Genomic DNA, 21344 nt, shown 5'->3' with positions numbered 1-21344 from the left:
ACGGCAGCGCCCCCACTAGCCCCCCTACGATGCTGAAAAACCCCTGGGAGCAGCGCCTCCACACAGCATCCTGAAAGACCCCCACCAGCCACTCCTGCAGCAATTCCCTTCACCTCAGCCTTCCCTCGGAACCAGCCTTTGTCTCCTGCAGGCACCCGTGGGATGCAGACCTGTCGGAAAGCTCTCCGCAGGACCCCCCAAAGAGGACCCGCGAGGTGTGAGTTAGGCTGTGCACATCCCCATACATACCTTTCTGCAGGGACTCCCCTCCCCCTTCCTGGCACCAGGGGGAAACAATCTAATTAGAAGAGGGGCTGCACACAGCCTGGGGAGGCCGCCTGGCGTCCCCCCCGCTGGCGGCAGGGCCACCGAGGCCGTCTGCTCAGGCACAAGCTGAAGTTGACTGCCAAAACTGCTATAAAACTAACTGCAGGTCTGTCTAGCACTGTTTTCGGTTCTCCTAGACGCCCCTGGTTCAATTATGGTCTTAAAAGCCCCTAATACAAGTGCAAGAATTTGTTTGTCTTCACCCAGGGGCGGGGCTCGCCCCCCCCCCCATGGTGGCGCCTTTGTTACGGAGCAGCCACTGAAATCTCTCACGCATTCCTTTTGTTCGAGGGTCCGGTGGTGGGGACTGGGTGGGCTGTTGGGAGACACTTTGGGATTGACCAGAGTCAAGCCAGGGAACAGCCTGAATCCTGCTGTTTGCAAACCTCTCCCGTCTCTAAGAAGGAGATTCTATAGAGAAACAAGTATTTTGGTTGGTAGATGCTGAAAATCCTTCCCCCCCCACCCCACCGCCCCAACTCTAGGGCAATCTTGTGACTCTGATTCTCAGCCTTTTTTGGAGGGGGGGCTGTTTCTCAGCTCCCCTTTCTTCTACAATCTTCCTTTCCACTGGCCCTTCTCCTTCCAACCCCTGCTGCCATCTGCACCAGCCACAATGGGCAAATATGTCAAAGCTGAAGGTACATGAATAATCTCAAGTTCATCTCCCAAGGATTCAAGGGCCATGAAAGTTCTTGCAGCAAATCCCAAATAAAGAGTTCATTAAACCAATGTGTCTGAGCGGCTTGATTTGCGATAAGCAATCCTTGTAAAGGGGGGGGGGAGCCACATAAACATTAATGTTAATAAATTAGTTTATTCTGCTGTAATTACCTCCTATTATTGCTATTTACAGTGGGTATTCAAATGCAATTGTTGGCCATCATTTGGGGGGAAATACGCACTGGACTCTTTCTTGTTCCACAGCAATTCACGGTCAGATTTGTTATTGAGTCAGTTACCCTCGGCTCAGCAATAAATAAATAAATCGATGTTGACACTTAAATACCAAAGATCTTAGCGTTTATACTCTAAATCTCTCCCAAGATATGTAAATACCTCCTGCTATTTCCTGCACGGAGAAAAGGGAAAGGTTATCCTTTTTCATTTTTCAACTTTCCTTCAGCAACCTCCCAGCTACTTCTGAGAAAAGATGTTGTGGGGAAGTCTCAGGGCCCAGCCCCCTCCCAGCAACCCGTTCTGTCCTTTGCTCCGTGTCCTGTGGCTTCTCCCAGCCGTGGTTCGTTCCATCCTGAAGGACCATGGGCATCTTTTCACTTATTTTTGCATGCTTTTCGTCATCCAGTAAAGCTGTACTCATCCTAGACGCTACAACGCCTGTCTGTACCTTTTGCGGGAACCTAATCTTTTTCAGGGGTCTTTGGGAACCTGTCTTCTTTGGCCTCATGCTTATCTTCCGAGGGATGAGGAGAGGAGGCTCAGTCCTCTGAGTTTCTGCCCTGCACATCCTCGGCTTCCACTCTCAAGCCTTGCAAAGCAAGGATAGGAGGCTTGTTACCCATGTCTCAGGCACTGTGGCTCCCTAGTTTTCATCCCCTGCCACCCCATCCTCTGGAGCTCCTCTAGCAACCTGTGAGCCCCCCAGAAGGTGCAGCGTACCCAGGAGAAGGCTCCTCGGATGTCAACGCCTCTAAAGTAGCTCCAGCTGCGAGGTTTCCAGAGTCTTCGGCGCGAGAAGACCGGGCAGCGGACGGGCCAGTGCGCAGCGGTGGAGCCCAGCGCCTTGGGCCCTGCCTAGAGGCTCCAAATCCCGGGGGGGGGGGGGGGAACGACAGCAAAAAGGAGGCGGCTGCTCCAAGGGGAGGAGGAAATTAGGAACATGGCAGCGAGGATGAAGGGAGAAGGGGATCCCGGGTGAGACGAATGCCCTTCCGGGCCCTGCGGATCCCCTGCAAACCGTGGGGGAAGCTGCCTGGGTTGTTGGCGGTTTGGGGACGGAAGGTACTAAAGCGCTTCGGAAGTGACCATGAATGCGGGCGTGTAATCAAGTCACCGTGCAAATCGGGCAAGCCACGAGGCCAGCACATCCACGGCTGTGAACCCTGGCCCCGAAGGAGGTCCAGCGGGGTCCGAGGCAGAGGGGCTGCGCTGAGCAAGCCCGCGGAAGCGGATGGGAGGGGGCGAGAACGCGAGCCTCCGGGAGAACACCGGAGATTCCCAGAGGCTTCGGCTCTGGGGACTGCGGGCTCCCACTCGACCACCCCCAGCCCAGGGCATCCCTCACCGGGGGAGGGGGGCGGGGGTTGAGCTCTCTCACCGCCCTCGGAGCCACTTGAGGGCCGGGACCAGGCAGCTGAGCCCCGGAGAGCGGGATAGGGGCGCACCCCAGCCTCGTCGCGCGCCAGGAGGCACCCCCCCCCCAGCCAACATGAGTTACACCGGCGATTACGTGCTTTCGGTGAGAACACCGAGTGACGATCTGTTGCTTCCCCTGAGGTGGCTACAAAGAAAGGAAGCCAAGGAGGGAGGGGGTGGAAAGGAAAGGGAGGGAAAAAAAAAGGCCTCGACTAGCTCGCAGCTTGTCAATTTCAACATCGGGTCACATGACCAGCACCTCCCTGCTAAGGATGGGGATAGATTTCCACGTCAGCTTACGTCTCCAAATTTCTACTTCACGGATCCGCTTCAAAGAGGCAGCTGCAGTGGAGAATCATGTTAAGCTCGGCTACTGCGGAGAGCCCAAGGTAGCCCAATGATGGATTTTGATGAGCGTGGTCCCTGCTCCTCTAACATGTATTTGCCAAGTTGTACTTACTACGTCTCGGGTCCAGATTTCTCCAGCCTCCCTTCTTTTCTGCCCCAGACCCCGTCTTCGCGCCCAATGACATACTCCTACTCCTCCAACCTGCCCCAGGTCCAACCAGTGCGCGAAGTGACCTTCAGAGAGTACGCCATTGAGCCCGCCACTAAATGGCACGCCCGCGGCAATCTGGCCCACTGCTACTCCGCGGAGGAGCTCGTGCACAGAGACTGCCTGCAGGCGCCCAGCGCGGCCGGCGTGCCTGGCGACGTGCTGGCCAAGAGCTCGGCCAACGTCTACCACCACCCCACCCCCGCCGTCTCGTCCAATTTCTATAGCACCGTGGGCAGGAACGGCGTCCTGCCGCAGGCTTTCGACCAGTTTTTCGAGACGGCCTACGGCACCCCGGAAAACCTCGCCTCCTCCGACTATCCCGGGGACAAGAGCGCTGAGAAGGGCCCCCCGGCAGCTGCGGCGACGTCCGCGGCTGCGGCGGCCAGCGGCGCGCCAGCAACTTCAAGTTCGGACGGCGGCAGCGGCGGCGGCTGCCGGGAGGCGGCGGCGGCGGAGGAGAAGGAGCGGCGGCGGCGCCCCGAGAGCAGCAGCAGCCCCGAGTCGTCTTCCGGGCACACTGAGGACAAGGCCGGCGGCTCCAGTACGTATAAAGGCAGCGCCCTTGCGCTTTATGAAAGGGGAGTTGGAAATCTAGCGCAGCACCGCTGTTAAATTTTTATATGCTGTTTTATAAGCATATAAGGTTTATGAAGGGCCTTTAGGTTTCCCCCAACAAAACTTTGTTATAAAAGGCGGGATCACGTGGCGAGTGCTGAAATTGGCCGTGAAATACCCACCGGCCAAGGCATGCCTGAAAAAAAAAAAAAAAAAAACCAAAAAAAACCCACCCCAGCTCCTTTTTTTCTCTTCTCCCGGCGGCGGCGCGGAGCCGGCAGCCGGATCCGCCGGGCGCGCCCGAGGTGGGAGCCTGGATATTCCCCCGGCGCGGGCTCCGCGCGCCTTGGAGAGCGCGGTCAGCCCAGGTTTTTATAAAAGCCATGTGTTGCGCCGGGACCCCAGCGCCGGCCGCGATTCAAAGGCATCGCTGTTTAACGATGGCGCTCCGAGAGCGTGTTGAACAGATAAAGTAGCCCGCTTAGCTCGAGCAATATATTAAAAGAAACAAATTAACCCAAAGTTGGCCTTTATGTCCAAAGGAAGCTATTTTCCGCCGGCTCGGTGGCAATTACGTGCCGCCTTCCTTTCTAACTACATGTTGCAATTGTTAGTCAATCTGTCAGAAGCGGATTTAAAAAAAAAAAAATTAAAAATGTCCTGTGTGCTTCCTCCCACCTCTAAAGCTACCTGCAGCTTCAGCAGGCCTCCCCCCTTTTCCCCACCACATCTAAAATAGGGCCCCTGACCTGCTTGAGCCTACAGCTGTGGGGAAGGCTGTGACCAGGGAAGGCCGGGGTAGGGGTCCTTGGCCGCCACCTCCACAAGGCCAGGAGTGCTGAGGCCGGCCAGGGCAGGCAGGAGCAGGGGACGGGGGCTCAGGCTGACAAAAGAGCCTGCAGCCGCCCCAGATGTTAACAGGGCTGAGCAGTCATGTCCCCAGCGCAGAAAGACAGGGGCTGGAACAGCCTTTACTGCCCAGGAATGGGCAGCCCAGGTGCTGGAAGGTGAAATTTCGGCGTGAGGCTGTTTGTTTAGTCTGGTGGGGAGGCAGGCAGCCGGCAACCCCCACTGGGCTGCTTTGAAAGCGGCTCCGATGGAGCAAACTCGCCTGTTGCTGCTAGAACCTTGGTTCCTGCTTGGGGGGCAGCAGAGGCAGCTTCCCCGGGGGCCTATCCAGGAAGCTGGCTTTCATCTGCGGCTGGGCCTCCTTCTGCAGAAGGAGACTAAGTGCAGGGACCTGGGGAGACCTGAAGAGCCCGGGCGGGCGGGGGGCGGTGTGCAGCCCTGGGCCCTGCGCCTTCCTCTTAGTCAGGGCTCCTCTGGGAACGCACTTCCCAAATCTGAATCGCCTTCCTCATCTTTCTCCCTCCACAGGTGGCCAACGCACCCGAAAAAAGCGCTGCCCCTACACCAAGTACCAGATCCGTGAGCTGGAGCGGGAATTCTTCTTCAGCGTCTACATCAACAAAGAGAAGCGCCTGCAGCTATCCCGCATGCTCAACCTCACCGATCGTCAGGTCAAAATCTGGTTTCAGAACAGAAGGATGAAGGAGAAAAAGATTAACAGAGACCGTTTACAGTACTACTCCGCCAACCCTCTCCTCTAAAGTCCTCGGCCACCTGGGACGGGGTGGGGGGCTTCCTACACTGAGATTATATGCAGATTTCGCCCTTGACAAGGTCAAACCACACAGCGACTTTTTTAAGAGAGGAGATGTGCAAAGGAGAGGTCAGACCTAGGCTGAGGTAGGCCCACAGAAGGCAGGCTGGGGCTTGCTTGGGCATTCATTCCTGATTAAGATTCCTAATAATAATTGGATTGGAAAGATTGTGAACCAACTAGAATGAATGGTTTGGGACCCCTGATGGCTCACTGTTAGAGCCTTGGAGTTTGGAGCTGGGTGTGGCCTCCACCTGGGACTGGGCCCCCTGCCAAGCCCCCCAGAGGCTGACCCCCACCCAGGACTCTCCACCTGGAGACCAACCACCACCCCCTGGACCCCTGTTTCAGGAAGCTTTGCACTTCTCTCTGAGCCCAGTTGAGCTCCAGGGGGAATGGGGGAAATTCCTCGATGCTTCCTTGACGGGGCTGAGGAATGGCAATCAAGACTGTTTTCCAAAACCAATGTGAATGGCAACTGGACTAAGAGGTGGATATGAGGTGGGAAAGGGTTCCAGAGCCTCTAAGGTGGGAGTGGGGGAAGGTTTGCTATTCCAGGTGATGACGGCGCTCTCCAAGCCATCCACTATTGAAAGTAAGCCGGAGCTGCTGGTAGCCACCTTTTCTAGCCCACTTGGCTGTTCTTCCTAACAGCCCAGGGTCTTGTCCTGGCCTGCCACTCTGTCCTCGAGCCCTATGGGTCCAACGGCTGACCATTCCCCACAAAGAAGACATTGGGAAGCCAGGAGGCTGTGCCACGGGCGGCTGTCGGTGCTCACTTTCTGCAGGAAACGCCTGCAGCTTGGCAAAGCCTCTGCCACATTTAACTGAAACTTGGGATTTACTCAATGTCCAGCAGTGGGGTAACAGGGCTACAAGGACCTGGCCAGCAGTCCCCGCTACGGGAGGCCCCCCATGCCTTCCCTAAACGTCCTGTTCCGGTGCCGCACTCTGTCCTCCATGAGCCAGAACTGCGCTTGGAAGGTTCCAGCGACCTCCCAAGGCCCGAACGTGGTTTGCATAATATTTTAAAAGATAAATATTATATTATATATCTATTTCCCTGCAGGAACCAAAGCGAATTTTAAAAGATGCAATGTAGAGGAAAAAGAAGATGATGAAGAAAATATTTAAAGGCTCTATCTGTTTACAGTGTCCCACGGTTGAACTCACTCACTGCTAAGAATATTTGAATGTACGCTTCATACAGGGATGGTGTTGAAAGACTTGTAAATAAAGGAACCATAACCTATTTTGCTTGAATATTTTTTTAACCATTAGTTGCTTTCTTTTGGGGTACTGTAGGGAAGCAGGACAAGGCTGGGAAATGGTCTTTTTAACCTCTCCTTACATTTGGAAAGCTTTAGGGAGATGCTCAAGAGAGAATTGGACTGCTAGGGCCTTGGGACCTGTCTGGAAAAGCCACACTCTCCAGCTCAATTCTCTTGATATCCTTGTGTTAGAAGTGTCTTATGGCTGACGCTATCTGTAGTAGGAGTGTCGGTCTGTCTCCTGCTCTCTCCCACCCTGTATGTCATAGTATGCACACAGGCGACAGGGCACAAGGAAAATAAAGGCAGTGGAAACTTGGGTGGGTGTCGGGTTCTGGTGTGACATTCCTATCCCTACTCACCTTCTACTGCCAAATGTCTGTCCTTCTGTCCCCCCTTAGCACCCCTCACCAGTTACTAGGCCTCTGAGATTTAACTCCCCTGGAAGCCAGGCTCAGGAGGCCAAAGTAGTTGGCCATGTCCTTGTGGGGAGTAAGGGCTCCCTGGGACAAGGTAACTCTGGGGGAGTGGAGGGCTCTCATAACCCCCAGACTGACCATAGTCCTGGGAGAAAGTCGTGGAATTTAAGGCTGAGGATAGCTCTTACCCCAGGCTGGGCTGGCTCACCCCACCTCAGGACTGGCAGGCCTGAAGTAAGAGGACCCTCTCTGGGGTGTCCTTGGGTCCCCTCCAACTGAAGGGGCACTGGTCTGGTCACCAAGGCTGAGCAGGCTTTCAGGAGCACCTACTCCCCAGTTCCCAGCTGAGGCTGCCCTCTCCCTTTGGGGAAAGAAAGATGCCGCTCTCCTCTTTGTTTGCTGCCTTTGAACTTCTGCCTTAAATTTGGACATCACCCATAACCTTGAGGGGCAGGGCGGAAAGGCCAGAGCCTTTTGTTGCCCACCCAACCCCATCCTCTCGCCAGCCACCCAGGCGGCGACCAGAGAGGGCCACATTTGGAGGGAGGCCCCAGACCCCAGGCTCCACTCTGTTTATTTGTTTGTGTGTTTGTCTAACTGGCAAGACTAGGAAAATCGAGTTGAAAGGGGAGTGGGACAGACCCTGCCATGAATGTCTAGGTTGACAGACAGGCACACAGAGACCAAACAAGAGCCCTCCGTGGGGGGAGGGAGGGAGTGGGCAGGGAAGACCCGGATTTAGGGAAAGACTTCCTTTGGGATGGTTAAAGATTAACCAAAGTCTCGTAAGTTGCTAGAGAGAGTCTAGCCAGGAGGACTGCTCTCGGGCGGGCGGGCGGTGAGAGGGCGCCAGTTTGATTTCCGAGCCCAATAAAAACCCATCCTCCGATGGCTGTGACAATGTGGTCGTAAACCCGTCCGGGGCCGGCCAATTTGCATATTTGGAATGCGCCGTTATAAACCCGGCCGGGGTTTTGCAGCGATTTCTTAGATGTAAAAATGCTCTGTGGATCGGGCGAGCCGGCACGGTGGCGCGCTTTGGCCGGCGGTGCGCGCAGCACTCTGCTCCCGGCTGCGGCGCCGAGCTCCCCGCGCCTAGGCGCGCAGCCGCCACGAGATGGCGCGCTTCCGATCAATGTCAAAGCCGCCGGGGAGCCAGGAACCCCAACGCGATTCTTGGCCTTTGTTCGTTTCTGATACTAAGAGCAGCACGTTACATTATTTCAGTTGTCCTGCTCCACTTCGTATTGTAATTAAAAAAAGAGAGGGGTTCACCCTCCAGAAGTGGCGGGTGTGGTCCTTTAAAGCACCGTGACTTCTCTAGGCCTAGCGGGAGTCCATCCTGGTGCAGAGCAGCCAGCTGTCGTTGGCAGAGATTTCTGAAATGTGTCAAGGTAAGAGGCTACAAGTTTAGTCATTTCGGTCTGATTGGGGCGGGTGTGTGTGTGTGGAGATGGCCGATGGCCCAGTAGGACCTGGAGACAAGGCTGAGTTTGGAGGTGACGCAGTAGGCGGTAGGGCCCCCCTTCTCTCATAGCTTCTAAGGGTGGAAATGAGGAGGGAAGGAGGAGGCCTAAGTGGAAAAGTTGACCATTTTAGATCCCTGACCCCCTCTGTCATCCTAAGGTGATCTTTTGACTTTGTAGAAATCATTAAAAATGGAATGGGCCTAGGTTGGGGGGAGGTCCAGGTAAAGGAATCCTGGTTGTGTTGGGGAAAGGAATTTGTAGGCGAAAGGGGGGGGGGGAAGAGAGAAGGAGCTGGTGGGACTGGGAAAAATAGAAAGTTCTGCTCGAAACAATGACCCGAAAGGCCAACAGTGCCCAGGCCAGAGATGGAAGAGGCGACAGGACTGGGACGAGGTGAGGTGCCATTCCTAGATCTGTTGGATTCCATGAGGGGAAGTTTTCTTCTGAGAAGGCTAATTCCAAGAAGGCATATTTATATTTTGATAGAGAAGCCACTGTTGGCATAGAACCCATGAATTTTCAAAGCGTTCGCCGCGCGTAATCTCCTATTGAGCAATCTCTCTCAGTCTTCTCACAAACCAAATTCTTAATAGTCATAATTCGCCTCTGTTTGGGGACCTGGGTTTTCTTTCTTCCACGTTCAATTTGTATCCTAATTTTCTATTCCTTCACCGAAATAGTCCCCCCCCCAAATACTCGATGTGCAGTGCTGTCTCTGTGTGTGTGTGTGTGTGTGCATAAAAATGTTGCCTATCAGAAGCCACTAGTCTTTGTTTACCCATGTACTGTACCAAGATACAAGATGGGGCAGCGTCAGGAAAAGTGGGGGCCCGCCTGGTCCACTGCTCTGCAGCCTGGGCCTTCCTAAAATCCAGACAACTGTCTCCAGTTTCAAGGCCAGCAGCGCTGGTTTAATGTAAACTGGACCAAGGATATTGCAATTCAGAGAGCACATTAAAAGGTACCCTATCACCTCCATCGAGGAAAGGGCAGGTTCAGTGGTTTGATTTAGGAGGAAAAAAATTAACTGGCTTGTTTAGGACTAGATCGCAAATAAGAGCAAGCAGACAAATCAAATTTCCCTAGAAACATGGGTGTTCTGAGAACCGAACAGGAAAAGAACATCATTGCTTAGGGAAAAACTGTGTAACCATCTGCAAATGCTGCTGGGTGAAACATAGAAGCCCTGGATTTTTTTTGTTGTTGTTGTTGTTAAAGCCGGATATGTTGAAAGTGTTTAGTTTTCCCTCTACCCGGAGCCTTGAAAGCGTTGAGAACGGTCTCCAGATACAAGCTGTTTACTGGTTATCTCAACCTCCAGAGCCTAGGATTTAAAAAAAAAATCTTCTTTCCTTTAATAACAGTTTATTCTTTCTCATCCTTTGCAAGGGCCCGCTCAGAAAAAGGAATTTGCTAGCGGCATACTGCCGCTTAATCTTTACCAAGGGCTTTTTCCAAGGGCCTGGCCTTAATTTCGCTCTGAAGCTCTAGTTGGTGGGGGATGAAGGAATGTTAGTTTTCACCCAGGTAGAAATGGGGCAATGTCTATGCCAAATAAAACGTAGAAACTAAGGGCAGCTGGTGTGACCACTGCACAGGCCTGTTTAAAGCCAGCAGGCACTGAGGGATTTAGGCCTAAGACATTTGAGGGATAGAAATCCAGTGGTTGGAGAGCAAAAGGGGGGAGCATGGCCAGAAGCAGGCTGCTACTAAATGGCTTTTCTTAATGGGGTGGGGTGGGTGGGCTCAGAAAAATGGAGGCAATAGATAACTGAGAATATTTTATTGAGGAAGCTCACACCTCAGCATTGCAGTCTGGGGAAGCTGGAGTCTTGGGGCCTCAAACATTGCAGGGACCAAAGCACCATTTAACTTTAGCTTCGGCTGCTTCAATATCCTCAGGCCTGAACCAGCCACTCCAGGCTATCCGCAGTCCACACCGCAAGGCACATCCACACCACACACAGATGGCCTCTCACTGCCCTCTGCACTCTTCAAATCAGGGTGGTGGGTGGTTCTGTAAACCTTGGCTCCCAGGCACACACCCCAACACACACACACACATACACACACCCTCACCAATTAATGAAAAAGGGGCTCAAACTTTTTCTTTTCTTTTGGTTATTGGGTGGGGAAGAGTCAAGTTGGAGAAAACCATCTGACCACTCTTCCCAGTTGACCCAAGTGTCAATGCCACACAGACTGCGTGGCCCACAGCAAGCATTCAAGGCCTTCCAACCCTGAGCTTGCAGCCTTCTAGAATTGCATACAATGCCAAGATGGTAGTGGTACCTTCCTTGGAACGTGGTCCTCCTGCTTGGAATCCCACCCAGCCTAAAAGCCAATTTCCCTGAAGTGGATCCCAGGCCTGTGCTGCCTTTACCGGGCACCAGGCTTGCCTTTCCAGCCAGGCTGGCAATGGCCGCTTCTCAGGGAAGACCTGGAAGCAGTGTAGACTGGAGACTAAACTGAGAATCCAGAGGTAGATGGACCCCAAAAGGAAGGCTTCGAAAGGTCTGAAAATTCCTTGAAAATGAGAGATAAAATTGTGTGAATGTGCGTTTGTGTGTTTTTCATAGGACAGAAGTAAAAGGGTGCCTCGATTGTCTCACAGGGCATTTACTTCCAAAAAAAGACATTGAAAAGCAGGCTTGGATTACTGTCCATTTTAATTTTGTAGCCCCACCACCTCAAGCTTCTCTTCCAGTGGTCTGTTGGAAAACCTTGAGGCCTAGAAAGGTGGTTTTCGCATTTAGCTGAGAAGAACATTTAGCTCTAGGCCCTAAGTCCTGGACCCTAGTGCCGGCCCACTGCTCAGTTTTGGGCTGATTTTCCTCAGAGAACCCTGGCCACTCTGGGAACACATTTCCCAGTCTCCAGACCCTATCCGAAAGGAATGAGCAGTGCTGAGGGGCAAAGCCTTCATCCCACTCTGCGACTTCGTGGCATTTCTCGGGAAAACTGCCGAGCGCAGCAGTCCCGGCCAGCCGCACTGGCTTAGAAAATCGGGCAAAGGCTAGGACGGTGCTCCGACGCCCTTTCCGGGACAGGTTAGTGGGTCTCGGCACCTGAGATTTCCCTTGGCCTTGTGTGCGGGAGCCAAGCAAACAGAAAAGGCGAGTTCATGATCCCCGCGCGCAACCCCTCCCCACTTGACCCTCGGCAGCAAGGCTTCAGCACCGCGTCCGCTTAGGGAGAAGGGGCCCTCTGTGTTCTCCCCACTTCTCTCTTCCACCTTCTTGTTTGTTTCTGATACTCTCTCCCTTCTCTTTCTCTTTGCCCCAGGCTCGGGTGGGCAGACCCCATCTTCGTTCGGGTCTAGGGCTTAGAGTTGGAGGTGGCTAGCGGAGCGCAGCTCAGAGGTGGCGCGGCCTCCGGGCTACAAGCGGGGGCAGGCCTCTCGGCAGCGCCCGCGGTTCCTTGGAACTCCAGAGCCACAGCTCGAGCTCCGCCGCCAGCCTTCTTGTGCGCTTTAGGGGTCCACTCCTTCCGCCTGGGTCTAGAACGAGTGTGGGGCGCATCTTCCGGGCTGACCCGGCCTGCTCCTGCCGCGCGGAGACTTGAGCTGCCTGCCTCTGGAATACGGCGATCGGCAATTCCAGCCACGGTCTCTGTGGGCATTAGCCGGCCGGCGGACAGGCCCCAGGGCGTGAGCGAGGAGGGAAGAGAGTCTCGGGCGGGAGCCAAGACAGCGACCTCCGGGGCTCCTCTGGATCCGGCCTGGAAAAGTCTCATTTCCTGAGACTCAGCTGAGGCCCACACTTCGGGGTTAGCCCCCCACCCAGTGAACCTTTCCGGTTGACTAAGAGGGCGCCCACACCCGCTCCCAGCAAGGTTGGAAGGAAAGGAGGGCCGGGGGTGCGTGGAGCAAAGGGTTTGGGCGCTGAGCTCTCGGGTATCTGGGCCAGGAGCCCAGCCTGGCCTCACAGGGAACGGATTTCCTCACCGCGGGCCTCGTTAAAATGCGCGCACGCACCGCGGGAGCCAGGGCCTCCCCAGCCGCGGGTTTGGAGGGGAGGAGGGAGAAGGGGAGGGGACGTGAGGCAGTAGTGTGGTGACACTGGTTCTTGTCTTAGCCGCCGGGAGGGTGCAAATGCCAAGGCTAAAGGCTGAAGGCTGGAGAAAAGTGTGTGACAGAGGTGGCCGGCCAGTGCTCCCTCACAAGTGCCTCTCACTGAATCCCCCTTCGGACAGGTTAAAGACCCTGAAGACCAGCGCTTTGCTTCCCTGAAGTGGCCTGTAAGCTAGGTGGCTTCCCGAGAGATGGGTCAGCGGGGTGCCTGACCCTGGCTCTGGCCTCCAGGAAGCAGGTAGTTTTTCCCACCAGCCTCCTCCAGGCGCTTCCCACCGCGGATTGGAGTTGCAGGGAAGGCTGACCAGGTGAGCAGGCACAGACAAAGGCCCTGACTGGGTTACCTGATGAGGGAAGGAGAGGACAGGACTCAGGGTCCAGGGCCCTTTCATCTACTAAGGAGAAACTCCCTTTACGATGTAGAGTGGGGAGACCAGACAACTCCTGTTCCTGTTTGCAGGCCTGACACTTTCGGGGTCCTGATGGCCTTGGAACCAGGTCGGCCTCATTGTGATTCAGAATCCAGACTTGGGGCCACCTCCAGGTCCGTGAGCGAGAATCCCCAGCAGGGTCCCCTTAGCGGTTAAACACGTGGGGGGCGAGTAGGCTCATCTGCTACAGAGACAGGCCCTCAAGGTACGCCGGGTGCGCACTATAAACACGCCACTTGTTAACTGCGCGGGGGGCCCAAGAACGCTTCCAACAGACCCCTGGCTGGGGGCTCACGCCCGGGTAGGGGTGGGGCGGAGCGAGGGGCTAGCCCCCTACCGTTCACCTTGGGGCAGCCCTCACTGCTGCAGGCCTTGGGCCCAAGGTGTCGGCGTGCGTCTCCGGGCCCATCAATACAGATTACATATTTATATCAATCGCGGGCTCGGAGGGCGCCCTCCGAGAGCGGCCCCGCGCCTACGAAACCAAACTGGGAGTGGTCGCGCGGCGACTCTGGCTCGGGATTGGCTGCGGGCGCCCGCCGCGGTGCGGGGGGATTGCTAATCGTATTCAGCATGTTTTGCTCAAGAAATGTCAGCCAGAAAGGGCTATCTGCTCCCTTCGCCAAATTATCCCACAACAATGTCATGCTCGGAGAGCCCCGCCGCGAACTCTTTTTTGGTCGACTCGCTCATCAGCTCCGGCAGAGGCGAGGCGGGCGGCGGCGGCGGCGGCGCAGGCGGCGTAGGGGGCGGCGGCTACTATGGCCACGGTGGGGTCTACCTGCCTCCGGCCGCCGACCTGCCCTACGGGCTGCAGAGCTGCGGACTCTTCCCGGCCCTGGGCAGCAAGCGCAATGAGTCAGGGTCGCCAGGTGGCGGCGGAGGAGGCGGCGGCGGGGGCCTGGGTCCCGGGGCGCACGGTTACACGCCCGCGCCCTTAGACCTGTGGCTGGACGCGCCGCGCTCGTGCCGGATGGAGCTGCCTGAGGGCGCGCCGCCGCCCCAGCAGCAGCCGCAGCCGCCAGCGCAACCACCGGCTCAGGCCAGCGCGTGCTCCTTTGCGCAGAACATCAAAGAGGAGAGCTCCTACTGCCTCTACGACTCGGCTGACAAATGCCCCAAAGGCTCGGCCGCCGCCGCCGCCGAGCTGGCTTCCTTCCCGCGGGGCCCGCCGTCGGATGGCTGCGCCCTGGGTGCCTCCAGCGGTGTGCCAGTGCCCGGCTACTTCCGCCTCTCACAAGCCTATGGCGCGGCCAAGGGCTACGGCGGCGGCGGGGGCGGCGGCTCACAGCAGCTCGGCGCCGGCCCATTCCCAGCGCAGCCCCCGGGTCGCGCCTTCGACCCATCTTCTGCGTTGGCCTCGGGCTCGGCCGACGCAGCGCGGAAGGAACGAGCCCTCGAGTCCCCGCCGCCCCCGACGCTGGCCTGTGGTGGCAGTGGTGGCGGGGGCTCACAGGGGGACGAGGAGACCCACGCGTCGTCCTCCGCCGCTGAGGAGCTGTCCCCGACCCCTTCGGAGAGCAGCAAAGCCTCGCCCGAGAAGGACGCCCTGGGTAAGCGAGGGAGCGTGGGAGGCAGCGGCGCAGCGGGAGGGCGCGCGGACCCGGACGAGGGCTGCGAGCCGGGCGCCCGGCCTTGGCCTGAGCTGCAGGCGGGCTGACCTTGTGAACTTGCTTTTTAATATTTGGGCGTGTGGATGCAGTAAAAATTCACGTCGGGCTTAGCGCCCCACGCGGAGGAGTCCTCCACGCTGGCCTGGGCTCCCCCAGGCTGGGGGCCGAGAGGACACACGTGGGCAACCCCCTTCCCTGTGACCCAGAGCCCCCTGAGCGGTGGTCCTGTCCCAGCCTGCGGGGCGCGACCCGCGCAGGGGGCGGGGGAGGGAGGGAGAGCCGCTCGTCCTCAGATAGCGCGGATGTTTGTAAGGCATCCAAAATAAGCAGCCGCCAGCGCCAATAAATAAGTCCATTAACTGGCGAAGTTCGAGTTTACGATCCCCCAAGCTTTTTTCAAAGTTGCTGGAGGGGCGGGAATCCTTTTGCGGGGAGAAGAAAGGGCAGATCCGGCCTGGACGCCTGGGCTTTAGCTGAGAGCCAGAGAGGGGCCATTTCCCTTCCTCTGGAGCTCTGGGTCAACCCGGTTGCGCCCCAAACTCCTGCAGAGCAGGGAAGGCGGGTCCTAGATCCCAAATCTGGTTCTGGTGCCTTCCCTCTTGGTACAACCACGCCACCCCTCCTAACTGGACGGGGCAGCCAGCGAGCTCGGCTGAGACGCAGCCCTGCTTCCCGCTCCCTGCCCAAGGCAGCCCGTGCGCCCTGGCCCGGAGGCCGGAAATTCCTGTCCGCCTGGCCTGGGTTGAGGAGCAAAGGCAGACGTTAAGTTCAAGATACACAATCTGCCCTCGCGGGTGTTCATTCTGCAAGCACTTCTAGCTTTGCGCTAAAACAGGTGTTTGGGAGAAACTGCAGGGAAATGGGCACCCGGAGGTGAGAGCATACTGGAGGCCCACGCGATTTGGCACATGCCTTTTGGGAGAACTGCTGCCAGGCGTTACCCCCTTTCTGTGACGTTCCCCAACCCCCACTTAGGGCAGATACATCCAGGACGGACTCCCTGGAGCAGCCACTACTTCACCTTCTCCTCTTTCTATTCTCTTGAACTGCAGGCAATTCCAAAGGTGAAAATGCAGCCAACTGGCTGACAGCGAAGAGCGGCCGGAAGAAGCGCTGCCCCTACACCAAGCACCAGACGCTGGAACTGGAGAAGGAGTTTCTGTTCAACATGTACCTTACTCGAGAGCGGCGCCTAGAGATCAGCCGCAGCGTCCACCTCACGGACAGACAAGTGAAGATCTGGTTTCAGAACCGCAGGATGAAACTGAAGAAAATGAACCGAGAAAACCGGATCCGGGAGCTCACAGCCAACTTTAATTTTTCCTGATGAAGCTACAGACGACGCTGGGTTTTGTTTGGTTGTGTTGGGTTTGTTTTATTTTTTTTTCCCACTTCCAGGGTCCCCTCCCTGTGTCTTGGGCCTCTGTGCTGGTTACTGGCACCTGCACCGGAGCCCACTTCTCCCTCCCACCCTCATCATGCCTCCTGCCACCACATCTGGGCAGCGCCGCTTCGTTCTGACTCTTCGTTCCTTTGTCTCCTCGGTGCTGGTGTATTTGTCGTTTTCTGGGGGAAAAGCCATATCGTGCTAAAAAAAGAAATAATCCTATACAGATAGATATTGTCCTAAATGTCAAGTGCTGACTGGGCCGAGTTTGTGGCCTTGGGGTTCCACTGCTCGAAATGGCCCGGGTCCTGCGGCCAAGCTGGTTTCCTGGCCAGCCCGGACCAGGGCCAACCTCGCCGGAAGGGAAGGCCGAGGTCGCATTGTGGACGCTGAGGTGTCTGGCTTGAGGTCAATGGTGCCAGGGGTCCCCACCGGTAGGGAGCTGAGTGCTGGTTTGTGATTAATCAGGAGATTTAGGCCCCTGGCTTTTTTTCCCCACCACCCCTCTCTTTCTTCTTCTTTTCTTCTTTGGCAATGACAAGGGCTTACAGGCATGGACATGCAGGTTGGCAAAAGGTTTGACTGGCTGTTTGGAAAAAATTAGGAAGATTCACTTTTCCTTATTGTATAAGATATCTTAGCTTAACAAATAAACACACCAAACCAGGAGAGAAGGAAACTTTTTTTCTGGTTTTTGTAAGGTCTTTAATTGCTGAACTAAATTATTTCACTCATCTTTGACCTTCCATATCTTTCTGGCTGTAGATAAATACTCTTAGGTGGTTTCCTTTATACGTGTGGGATTAGTGGAGGGTTTTGTCATGAAACAATCCTCACCGCTGGTAACACAGGACAAGCACACCGCAATTCTATCTTGTGAAATCTTCTTTTGTTAACTTTTTTTTTTTTTTTAATTCATGGAAGCCGAGGAAGTCTGGAGCAAGTGTACTAGACCAGAGAAAGGGAGATGACTTTTTTTAAGAAAAAAAATTCCTTTATACTGTGAAGTTACATGCATAAAGGGTCAAACCTGTAGGTGCAGAAAAAGAAAAACTATAAATACAAATCTGTATAAATGTCTATTATTATGAAAAATTGCCAATCTTGTTTTAAGCAAATGCATTCTATCGTTATTATAAATGTTAGTTCTAGCTCTATTCTAATCTTAAATCAGAATAAATTAATATTGTAATGCTGCTGTGCGTGGGGGGAAAAGATGATGTTTATGTTCTTATAGAAGAATAAAAGCTGTGGAATGAAGCTTTTTAATTTTACCTCTTTTTTTACTTCTTCACCTTCCACTTTATCCCGTCCACCACTTTTACAACAGGAGGGCTAGCTCAAGCCCCCTGCAATTACTACAGGCCTCTATTTAAATATTACCTAGACGGTCGTAATTTGTCTGGGCCCTATAGCCCTGGTGCCGTAAGGTTTGTCGGCTTTTGTTCCGTTTTATGACTTGCTAGTCTATCTGGATTGTGGCTGTCTTGGACCAGGGATTTCAGTTGAGGAAAGAGCTGCAGAGGTACAGGAAGCCAAAGGCTTGCTTTCAGAAATCTGGACGAGGCTTGCAGAGGCCGGTTATTTTGCGGGGTCCCTCGGTTCTAGGTGACCCCTAGTTTAGGGATCTGCGGGTGGCGCGCCCGGGCCCATCGCGCGCGCGTCACTAGTATCCGCAAAGAGAGAAGGTGGACCCTGGGCCGAACCGAGGGGGCCGCCCCCTCCCCCACCTCGGCCTCCCCCACCTGGCTGTTCTCGGCGGGGCCACGCGTTTCCTGCCCGCCGGGGAGGGGGGGGGCGCCGACGGGGAGTGGGGGGAGGGAGCGCGGGAGCGCGCGCCCCAGCGGGCGGAGAGGGGGAGAGCGAGAGGCGGGAGCCTGCGCGGAGGCCGTGGCCACACCGGGAGCCCGGCCGGCTGTCTGGGCGCTTCGGGGTGTTTGTTGGGCCGCCGGTTCTCTGCGTCGCATGATTGGGGCATCGAGCGCGCAAAGAGCTGGAGCTCGACTCGCTCTGGCCTTGTCCTCTCCCTTCCCCGTCTCTCCCGCGCCTCTCCTCCCTCCTTTGCCCACCCAGGCTTACTTTCTCCCGGCTGGTGGCTTCTCTCTCTTTGGGCTGCACCGTGGTGGCGGTAGCGGTAGCGGCGCACGTTGGCGAGGGGGCCGGGCCGGCGCGATCTCTGGGTTCCTCTCCTTGGCGGCGACGGCGATGGCGGCGGCGGCGGCGGCGGCGGGCGAGACAGTCCAGCGCGGGCAGCACCAGAACTGGTCGGTGATTTAGGTAGTTTCCTGTTGTTGGGATCCACCTTTCTCTCGACAGCACGACACTGCCTTCATTACTTCAGTTGAAATCGTCTCCAGGTATCTGTCTGTGCGCGCGCGGGCCGCTCTGGGGGCCCAGCATCCAGGCCCCGCAGTGTCACGGCTGCTGTGGCCACCTCGGCTGGCTCTCCCCGCAGGAGCCACTGCGTCGTTCCCAGTTCCCGGCCCTGTGCCAGCCGGCCGGCCTCCCCCTCCCACCCCGACCCGGCCTGGAGCAGGTACGGTCAGGTTAGCTGCTCACCCGCGGACGCCGTGGGCGTGGTAGGAATTCTGGGCCCCGGGCCATTCAAGGTCAGGGGCACACGCTTACATCCTGGGCCTTCCCCTCACCAGGCCTCGGCTGGGCGCCTGGAACCCTGCTCATGGCCCTTCAAACCGGGGTGCTAGCTCCGCGAAAATGCCTGTGCTAGCGGGGACCCAGGCCCAAGCAAGAGACCCCCGGAGGACAGGGGCTAGGACCCAAGCCAGCCGAGCCACCTACCCCCTTCTCGCTGAGCCTCTGCTCCCAAGAATCGCCTCTTCTTTCTTACCTTCTTCCCCCTTCAACCCCCTTCCTTCCTCTTTTCTCCCATTTACTTTTCTTTGCAACTTCCTCTCTCCTTACTTTTCTTTTATCTTCGTGTTTTCTCTGCTGCATTCTTGTCCTTTTCTCTCAGCCTCCTCCTCTCCCCACATCAGCGTGTGGCGGGGGCTCTGGCTGGCTCCGGGAAGGGGAGGAGATGGGAGTCCTCATCCTTTGCTGCGTGATGGAGTTGTGCATGCGGTCCGCTGGGGAACAGCTCCCGTGGGCCAGGCCTGCAGACAAGGCCTCGGTTACGATCAACGACCGGGTGGCGGCGGCCTTGTGCTCTCCGCGGTCGCCAGCCACAGCGGCCTGGGAGACCCGGTTGGGTGGCGCCCACGTTGTATCGCCTTTGTGTGCCCAACGTGGGGCAGGGAGGCCGGCGCCAGCCTCACTGGGGACTCTGGCTGTATCAGGGACGGGCGGAGGCCCAGCCAGGCTTGATGGAGCCTCATCCTCCCGCACTTAAGAGTTGGCGCGGGAGGCCTCTCGCTGGCTTTCTAGGCCTGTGAGATAGAAGTGGGGCTTTAACGGAAATGAAGGCGCCCCGATAGGGCAGAGGCTTCTCTCAGGCTCAAAATATGTGTCAGATAAGGCACCCGAGGAAGGAGAGAAGGAGGCACTCTTCCAAACGCCAGTTTGTCTGAAATAATAGGGACAGGGGATCCCAAGGTCCTTGGCTATTGGAATACAAACTTGAATCCTCGTTCCAACTTGTAGTCTACTTGGCTGGGTTATTCCCACGTCCAGAAAGCGAAAATAACCATCGCTTCCTCTTGTGCTCTCTCCACACATGCTTTCAGGCTCCTGTCCACCGAGCTGTGCTTTCTGTTCCAGCTCAGACGAGGACGCAGGAACCTTTTCGCTGTGTAGACTCTTCCCTACACCTGAGAGACCCCACACCAGCTCCCCTCAACGCCTCTGCGCCATTTGCACTTCGGTGTTGGTTGATTTCAGAGTCCAAGGTTTTAGAGGAACACTGGACAAGAAGGGGTCGGCTGGTAATCGTGCCCTCTTATTATTTCTTCATGCACACGCCGTTCCTCTTCACTTCCAAACGGAAAGCAGACACAAAAGCCTGAGTATGTCCATCCCAAGAAGCCTGAGGAATAACACAATCTTCGGGTGTGTGTTTTTGCCCACCTCCTCCCCCTTCTGGGCTCTGGGCGAGAGAGGAAAGGCTGGCTAGCACTCAACATCTGCTGATTACTAACTATACTGTCAGAGCTAAAGCCGTTTGAAAAAACGGCCTTTTTAAAAAAGGATACGGGTTTACCAAAAAACAAAATATACCAGGCAGTGTGTTCGCAGACAATTAGAAATAGGAGCCAAGCTTTCATCCAGTATCGATTTTTCCAGTAGAAATCTCAGAGGTCCCACAGAGTACTGCTTGGGGGGACAGAATGATGCGGAGGAATTCTCAGGGAAAGGTAAATATTAGGGGGGAAGGGACTGAAGGCCGCCCACTTCCCTCTTCATGCATCCACAGAGAAAGGGTCTCCACGCAGCCTCAGCGCCCACTCCGACATGCGCTTGGCATTGGGGGTTTCCATTGGGAGAAGGCTGTGTCTGTGTAATTTTCGGGGTTTACTGGGACTGTTGGAGAGAATGAAAGGGCAAAAGGGGGAGCTGGAGGAGCCCCCGTCGCCCGAGCTGTCGCAGGCCGGGAAGGGAGCTAATGAGAAACACACTCTTCGGGCAGCTTATTCCCACGTGAATCCAATTACTCCATTTCTATGACTCGCTGCCTTCTGTTTGGAGTTGGGGTGGGTTTTTTTTTTTTTTGTTTTGTTTTACTTTGTTTTCTCTTTCAATTAACAAACAGGCCGTGGCCTGTTTCTTTGCCCCTGAAGGCTGGACAAGAGTGAGAAGTAGCCTTCGCAGCGACCCAGCCCCAGTGATGGGATTCAAGTCAATGGTCCTCGCCCCTCCCGCTTCCATCCCTAGCCCTGGACTTGAGCCTCAGCCCCTGGCTTCGGGCCTTGAAACTCTCTGGGTGAAGTGGGGAAGCGCAGTGGAGGCGGGGGTGGGGGTGGGGTGAGGGGGTGAGAAGGGGGGCAGGTGTACACAGAAAAGGCGTTTCGCGAAGGGCGCGTTCTGGGCCTGGGGCGCGGCCTCTGCGGGCCTCCGGGGCCTGGGAGCCTCGAGATCTGTGGGGCCTGCGGCCTCCGAGCAGATCCAGCTCGCCTCACCTTGTGGCGGCGGGGTTCCCTCGCCCTGGTTTGGGAAGAGCGGCGAGGCCAGCGGAGCTTGGGGCTGGGCCCTGGAAGTCGGGGCCTGGAAGCAGGGCAGTCAGGACACCCTCAGACCCTTCTCCCTGCTACATCCCGGCCCCGCTGGCGAGGACTGGGGTGCCCTGCGCCGCCCCGCGCGCTCCCTGGC

At 56.2% G+C, this 21344-nt stretch overlaps 2 protein-coding genes across 2 annotated transcripts; both read left to right on the top strand.

Moving 5' to 3' along the window:
- Positions 1-2981: 2981 nt before the first annotated feature.
- Positions 2982-5367, top strand: HOXA11 (homeobox A11). Its single transcript, XM_006896115.1, has 2 exons — positions 2982-3743; positions 5135-5367. Exons 1-2 carry the CDS (start codon positions 3041-3043, stop codon positions 5365-5367), a joined length of 936 nt encoding a protein of 311 aa, XP_006896177.1. The 5' UTR covers positions 2982-3040.
- Positions 5368-13671: 8304 nt separating this feature from the next.
- HOXA10 (homeobox A10) lies at positions 13672-16022 on the top strand. Its single transcript, XM_006896114.1, has 2 exons — positions 13672-14635; positions 15748-16022. The coding sequence occupies exons 1-2, from the start codon at positions 13672-13674 to the stop codon at positions 16020-16022; spliced, it is 1239 nt and encodes a 412-aa protein (XP_006896176.1).
- The last annotated feature ends 5322 nt before the right edge of the window (positions 16023-21344 follow it).

This window comes from Elephantulus edwardii, unplaced genomic scaffold (assembly GCF_000299155.1).
Source record: "Elephantulus edwardii isolate Elephantulus edwardi_28Jun2011 unplaced genomic scaffold, EleEdw1.0 scaffold00182, whole genome shotgun sequence".
In the NCBI taxonomy this organism is placed as follows: domain Eukaryota; kingdom Metazoa; phylum Chordata; class Mammalia; order Macroscelidea; family Macroscelididae; genus Elephantulus; species Elephantulus edwardii.
Note: the sequence above shows the minus strand (reverse complement) of the source record. Positions and strands in the feature narration are given on the sequence as shown.